The sequence below is a fragment of the Rana temporaria genome, chromosome 11, assembly GCF_905171775.1.
Source record: "Rana temporaria chromosome 11, aRanTem1.1, whole genome shotgun sequence".
NCBI classification, from domain to species: Eukaryota; Metazoa; Chordata; class Amphibia; order Anura; family Ranidae; genus Rana; species Rana temporaria.
Genome location: NC_053499.1, coordinates 18,438,368 through 18,446,614, shown reverse-complemented (window position 1 = coordinate 18,446,614; position 8,247 = coordinate 18,438,368). Strand labels below are relative to the sequence as shown.

The window sequence follows — 8,247 nt, the reverse complement described above, 5'->3', positions numbered from 1 at the left end:
TAGTATAATAATAATAATAATAATAATAATAATACTACTAATAATAATAATAAAACATTGATGATAGATAGATAGATAGATAGTGCACAATAATAATAAAAATAGACGATGAATAGATAGATAGTGTATAATAATTATAAAAAATAGATGATGGATAGATAAATAGATAGATAGTGTATAATAATAATAATAATAATAATAATAATAATAATAATAGATAGAGAGAGATAGATAGATAGATAGATAGATAGATAGATAGATAGATAGATAGATAGATAGATAGATAGATAGATAGATAGATAAATAGATAGATAGTGTATAATAATAAAAAACTGATGATGGATAGATAGATAGATAGATAGATAGATAGATAGATAGATAGATAGATAGATAGATAGTGTATAATAATTATAAAAAATAGATGATGGATAGATAAATAGATAGATAGTGTATAATAATAATAATAATAATAATAATAATAATAATAATAATAATAATAATAGATAGAGAGAGATAGATAGATAGATAGATAGATAGATAGATAGATAGATAGATAGTGTATAATAATAAAAAACTGATGATGGATAGATAGATAGATAGATAGATAGATAGATAGATAGATAGATAGATAGATAGATAGATAGATAGAGTATAATAATAATAATAATTAGATGATTTATATAGATAGATAGATAGATAGATAGATAGATAGATAGATAGATAGATAGATAGTGTATAATAATAATAATAATAATAATAATAATAATAATAATAATTAGATGATTGATATAGATAGATAGATAGATAGATAGATAGATAGATAGATAGATAGATAGATAGATAGATAGATAGATAGATAGATAGATAGATAGATAGATAGATAGTGTATAATAATAAAAAACTGATGATGGATAGATAGATAGATAGATAGATAGATAGATAGATAGATAGATAGATAGATAGATAGTGTATAATAATAATAATAATAATAATAATAATAATAATAATTAGATGATTGATATAGATAGATAGATAGATAGATAGATAGATAGATAGATAGATAGATAGATAGATAGTGTATAATAATAAAAAACTGATGATGGATAGATAGATAGATAGATAGATAGATAGATAGATAGATAGAGAGATAGTGTATAATAATAATAATAATAATAATAATAATTAGATGATTGATATAGATAGATAGATAGATAGATAGAGAGATAGTGTATAATAATAATAATAATAATAATAATAATAATTAGATGATTGATATAGATAGATAGATAGATAGATAGATAGATAGTGTATAATAATAAAAAACTGATGATGGATAGATAGATAGATAGATAGATAGATAGATAGATAGATAGATAGATAGATAGATAGAGAGATAGTGTATAATAATAATAATAATAATAATAATTAGATGATTGATATAGATAGATAGATAGATAGATAGATAGATAGATAGTGTATAATAATAAAAAACTGATGATAGATAGATAGATAGATAGATAGATAGATAGATAGATAGTGTATAATAATAATAATAATAATAATAATAATAATAATAATAATTAGATGATTGATATAGATAGATAGATAGATAGATAGATAGATAGATAGATAGTGTATAATAATAAAAAAACTGATGATGGGTAGATAGATAGATAGGGGTAGATCCTCGTACAACGGTGCATTAGTGCGCCGGGTGTAGCGTATCTAAGATACACTACGCCGCTGTAACTTACTTGTTTTTGTTTTGAATCCTCAACAAATTCGCGCCGTAAGTTACGGCGGGTTAGTGTATCTCTTGCGGCGTAAGGGCGCGGAATTCAAATGGATGTAATGGGGGCGTGTTTTATGTAAATACGTCATGACCCGACGTAAACAACGTTTTTTTTTAACTGTGCATACGCCGTCCCTGGGGGTATCCCAGTGCGCATGCTCGAAATTTAACCGGAACAAGCCAATGCTTACGACGGTGACGTCATTCTACGCAAATTCCTATTCGCGAACGACTTACGCAAAGGACGTAAAAAATTCAAAATTGTACGCGGGAACGACGGCTATACTTAACATTGAGTACGCCACCATATAGCAGCTTTAACTATACGCCGGAAAAAGCCGAACGCAAACGACGGAAAAAAATACGCCGGGCCGGCGTAAGTTCGTGGATCGCCGTAAATAGCTAATTTGCATACTCGACGCAGATTTCGACGGGAACGCCACCTAGCGGCCGCCATAAAATTGCAGCTTAGATCCGACGGCGTACTAAGACATACGCCTGTCGGATCGAGCTCAGATGCCGTCGTATCTTGTTTTGTGGATACAAAACAAAGATACGACGCGGGGAATTTAAAATTACGCCGGCGTATCAGTAGATACGCCGGCGTAATCCTTTTATGGATCTGCCCCATAGAGTATAATAATAATAATAATAATAATAATAATTATAAAACAATAGATGATGGATAGATAGATAAATAGTGCATAATAATAGTAATAATAATAAACAGATGATGGATAGATGATAGATATAGATAAGTAGATAGTGTATAATAATAATAAAAAAATTGATGATTGATAGATGATAGTGTATAACAATATTAATAATTAAAAAAAATAGATGATGGATAGATAGCTATAGACAGATATATACAGTAGATAGTGTATACTACTACTAATAATAGATAGAAGAATAGTGTATAATAATAATAAAAAAATAGATGATGGATAGATAGATGATATATAGATAGATAATAGAGAATAAGATAGATAGACTATTCATTCCATAGATGCTATTCAACATTTTTTTGTAGTTTTAGAAAATTGTCTGCATTTTAGCCGCCATCTTTGCGGTGACTTCCTCATTAGAAACCAATAATAAGCAGTCTCCAAAAAAATGGCAGCCGCTGTCACCCATAGCCAACCTGCACCGCTCAGCTCTTTGAACTACAAGGCCCAGCGGGCTCTTGCTCATGTCTCCTGAGACTTGTAGTGCCTCAGGTGAAGCTATCCTCCTTCTCCTTTAGGCTGCTCCCCATATTTCGTACTGAGTATTGGTCATAGTGAGAAATACATTTTTATGACACATTCGGTGTGTTAGTGAATGATGGTAAAGCGGTCGGTAATATGTGTGGAGAGAGGTGACGCTATTTTTAGCGGCACAACTCCGGGCAGCCCTTGTAGTGGGATAAATATGTTCAGGCAGTAGGCGGGGCAGCCCCAGTCAGGGTCCTGCGGGTTGTGGGGAAAGATGGCGGCCTCCTTGAGACTGGGCTACCGGAGGCTGGTCAGGTCATTGGTGGGGACTGTACGGAGCCGGGCACAGGAGGGCGGACTGAGGATTCTTCACACCGCACAGTGGAGATGGGGTGAGAGAGGAGGAGGGGGGCACGGTGATGATATGATGGGGGGAGGTGGGCGTGTCTTGTGTGGGACTACAAGTACCTGTTTGACTGGAACCCCTCACAGGAGACACCGAGCTGTGTGATCTGCACCCCCAACCAGGGACCTGCTGCCAATATAAATATATAGAGCCAAATACAGTATATAGAACTTTGTTGGAGACTAACATATATGACATATATATATATATATATATATATATATATATATATATATATATATATATATATATATATATATATATATATATATATGTGTGTGTGTATATGTGTATATGTATATATATATATATATATATATATATATATAATGTGTGATTTTTATTTTATTGTACATATAAAGTATATTTGTGTATACAGTGCCTTGAAACACAGAGGCACGCCTCCCACAGACACACAGAGGCACGCCTCCAGCTCTGAAGCTCTCATTGGCCCTCTTATGACTCAACCCCCCTCCCCCCCTGGCAAACTCTCAGGGGAGAGAGAGAGAGAGAGCTGTGTATGATGTCATAAGCCTTGGCTAATGACCGGACAAGAAACAGGAAGTGGGCTGTATAAGGCTGCATTCACACCTAGGCGTTTTGTCGCCTGAAGCGCGACGCTACAATACGCTGGAGGGGAAAAATAACATTATACCCTATGGAGATGGTTCACATCTGCACGCCGAACGCCTGAAGCTCAAACAAGTTCCGGACCCTTTTTTGTCGCACGTATCGGGCGGTTTGGGCGTATTTGAGCGTTTCCATTTCCCATAGAAAGTAATGGAAAAGCTCGATTCAAGCGACTTGCGCGACAACGAGCGTTTGCTACGGGCGTTTTGTCGCTTTTAATCAATAGAACTTTTCACCCAGGCAGAAGATTAAACAAATCTACCAACATAGCAACAAGTGATGAAAAGATCATAACTTTTCCTATTGGCTAAAATAAAAAACGTCGAAGTACAGAAACGTCGGACGACGCTGTATGCAAACGCACAAATAAGCACGACAAAACGCCGGGAAAAAAACGACCGAATGACCGACGCTCAGGTGTGAATGCAGCCTAAGGGATTTACTGGTAGAAAATAAATAAATAAAATGTTTACTATCCAAAGTTAAAACAACAAAAAGGCAGAAGATTTAATAAATGGAAAGTTGAAAAAAAAAAAAAAATGACTGAAAGCCCGCTTTAACCACTTAATGACCGGCTCCTGTAGCCTTCCGTCAGCAGAATGGCACGGACAGGCAAATTGACATAAATATACCGCACGTGCCCCCGTGATCGTACCTGCAGACTCGATGTCCGCCGGTGTCCTGCAGCTGGGCGGGGAGATGTCGGTGTAAACAAGGCATCTCCCTGTTCTGCCTCGTGACAGGACTCTTATCGTCTGTTCCCTCTCATCAGTTGCAGTGGTCAGTGACGTGTCACAGTAAGCCCCGCCCCCTAAGAGTTAGAATCACTCCCTAGGACAGGGTTTGACAAATTTGCTTGGAATCTAGGAGCCAGCTAAAAAAGTTAGGAGCCAGAAAACGCGCTCCGTCCCGACGAGCTTGCGCGCAGAAGCGAACACATACGTGAGCAGCGCCCGCATATGTAAACGGTATTCAAACCACACATGTGAGGTATCGCCGCGATTGGTAGAGCGAGAGCAATAATTCTAGCACTAGACCTCCTCTGTAACTCAAAACATGCAACCTGTAGATTTTTTTAAACGTCGCCTATGAAGATTTTAAAGGGTAAAACTTTGTCGGCATTCCACGAGCGGACGCAATTTTGAAGCGTGACATGTTGGGTATGAATTTACTCGGCGTAACATTATCTTTCATAATATTAAAAAAAAATGGGGATAACTTTACTGTTGTCTTATTTTTAATTAAAAAAAGTGAAATTTTTTCCCAAAAAAGTGCACTTGTAAGACCGCTGCACAAATACGGCGTGACAGAAAGTATTGCAACGATCGCCATTTTATTCTCTAGGGTGTTAGGATAAAAAATATATATAATGTTTGGGGGTTCTAATTAGAGGGAAGGAGATGGCAGTGAAAATAGTGAAAAATGACATTAGAATCGCTGTTTAACTTGTAATGCTTAACTTGTAATACCAACGGCCACCACCAGATGGTGCCAGCTCACAAAAAAAGCCAAGTCGCCAGGACCCTATTTCTAGTCGCCATGGCGACCTGGCGCCCGGGATTTGTCGAGCCCTGCCCTAGGACACACGTAGACCCCTTTCACACTGAAGGGGAAACATTGTAACTAATGCTTCCTTCTTAGATCAAAGGGATAAACTACCAAGTTTGTAACAACAGGAAACATTGTAACTAACTTCCTTCTTAGGTCAAACTTCTGTGTGTGTGTGTAGATGCAGGAAGTTTAACTACTTAAAGTCCAAATCTTTTTCTGATACTTGTTTAAGTTAAAAACAGTATTTTTTGCTAGAAAATTACTTGGAACCCCCAAACATTATATATATTCTAGGGCAGTGGTTCTCAACCTTTCTAGTGCCGTGACCCCTTGATAAAATTTCCCAAGTTGTGGGGACCCCTAACGGTAAAATTATTTTCCTATTGTGGGTTGTCGGCACAAGTAATTTGCGCCCCTAACCCACGGACATTTAGCGCTCCCTGAGTCCCTTCCACTCGTACAATATTAAAACATCTTATAGTACATTTTAGGATGTACCACTCTTTCTCTTTCCCTTTTATCTCTCTATATCCTAATTTCTTGTTTGTTATCCCCATCCCTCTCTAGCCATGTTTCTTGTTCTTTCTCTTATTCTTTCTCTCCCTTTTTTTTTTGGTCCTCCCCCTCTTTTCCTCTCCCTTCCATGTATTCTCTATTTTTATTCCTTCTCTTACTCCCTGGTGGGCAGTATGGGATCAGTGGCAGTGCTGGCGTGGAGTTGGGATCTGTGGCAGTGCTGACGTGGAGTTGGGATCAGTGGCAGTGCTGTTGGGGAGTTCTGATCAGCCAACTTAGGTGCTCTTGATCAAGGTCATCTGCTGATCTGAGAACTGCAGTGGGGACTTTTTAAGGCAACTCTAATCACAGGTAGTGTTACTCACTGCGTCTCCGATTTTGTGGTTTTTCGTAGAAGTGACACCTATGCTGAAATCAGCAGATAGGGTCTCCTCCAACCCCTCCCACTTTACATTCCTCACCAGTCAGCTGACCTCTAGTCCCTGCCCCCCAGCAATGCCGTGAACTGAATGGGGGCGGCTGTGAAGAGGCTGAGTGGGCGGTCGCGGGCTTCAGGTACAGCCCAGGTTTTGGTGACCCCTGGCAAATCCTCATTTGACCCCCAAGGGGGTCCCGACCCCCAGGTTGAGAACCACTGTTCTAGGGAATAAAATGGCAATTGCTGCAATATTTTATGTCACACTGCATTTGCACAGCGGTCTTTCAAATGCAATTTTTTGGGGGAAAAAACTCCTCAATGAATAAAAAAAAAATATTTTTATTTATTTTTTGTTTTAATGTGAAAGATATTACTCCGCGAGAATCGTGATCTATCTTCTAAGCAAAAACATTGTGATTCTCATTTTAGCCAGAATCGCGCAGCTCTATACTCTACTAACATGTATTATAAAGTACAGTAAGACCTTGGTTTGAGAGCGTTTTGCAAGACAAGCAAAATCTGTTAATAAATTTTGACTTGATATGCAAGCGATGTCTTGATATACAAGCAATGTCTTGATATACTCCGTTGTGACATCACGCTACTTGTATAAGGCCCCTTTCACATTGAGGCGTTTTTCATGCGGTACAGCGCTTAAAATCGCACTGCTATACCGCATGAAAAAACCTGCCCTGTAGTGTTCAATGTGAAAGCCCGAAGGCTTTCACATTGAAGCGGTGCGCTAGCAGGAGCGCTCCAAAAGTCCTGCTAGCCGCACCTTTACCGCGGTATAGGAGCGTTGTGTTCACCGCTCCTATACCGCGCCTTCCCATTGAAATCAATGGGAAAGCGTGGTAATACCGCTGTAATACCGCGGTAATACTGCCGCAACGCGGGCGGTATTATCCCTTTTTCGACCGCTAGCGGGGGTTAAAACCTCACCGCTAGCCCCCCGAATATCGCGGTAAATACAACGGTATAGCCGCGCTACAAATAGCGCGGCTATACCGTCACCGCGGCTGCACGCCTCAATGTGAAAGCAGCCTAAGAGAAGAGAGGGGCCTCTAAGGCTCCATTCACACCTTGGCGACAAAACGCCCGACACTCGATACGCTGGAGGGGCGAATTTCCATTGCCGTCTATGAGATGGTTCACATCTCACGCCAAACGCCGTACAACTGCTGCCTGAAAACAAGTCCCGGACCCTTTTTTTCAGGCGGCATTGGCATTCGGCCATAGACAGCAATGGAAATGATTTGTTTAAAAAAAAAAAGTTAAACGAATACGCGGCGTTACTTGTCGCCTAGGTGTGAATGCAGCCTAGAGCCTCGTACACACGATCCGATATCCGTCAGACCAAACCGTGGATTTTGGTCCAAAGGGCGTTGGCCGTAAACTTGTTCTGCATACACACGGCCCAACATTTTCAGCCAACATTCACGACTATGTGGTTTTTCTGCTCTTTAGCGCCACCCTTTGGGCAACTTCTGCTAATGTTGTTTGATGGTTAGCATTGGTTCGGAGCATGCGTGTTTTGTACTTTGGATTTTAGTTGGACGGGTTTGTGTACACACGATTGGATAATCTGACGTAAGGGCCCTTTTACACGTGCGGACAGTATGTCCGTATTTCATCCGTACGTTTTCGGATGAAACACAGACATACATGTATCCTTATGGGATAGCGGGTGTCAGCGCATGAACGTCCGCTGATATCAGTCCCGGTTATGGTCCGATTC

At 39.1% G+C, this 8,247-nt stretch overlaps 1 protein-coding gene across 1 annotated transcript in view; it reads left to right on the top strand.

Annotated features, from left to right (window-relative positions):
• The first annotated feature begins 3,224 nt into the window (after nt 1-3,224).
• PDHX (pyruvate dehydrogenase complex component X) overlaps nt 3,225-8,247 on the top strand; it is a 141,330-nt gene continuing 136,307 nt past the window's right edge. The window contains exon 1 of the mRNA XM_040328088.1: nt 3,225-3,380. Coding sequence (XP_040184022.1) covers nt 3,263-3,380 — 118 coding nt within the window. The 5' untranslated portion in view covers nt 3,225-3,262. The remainder of the gene's footprint in view (nt 3,381-8,247) is intronic.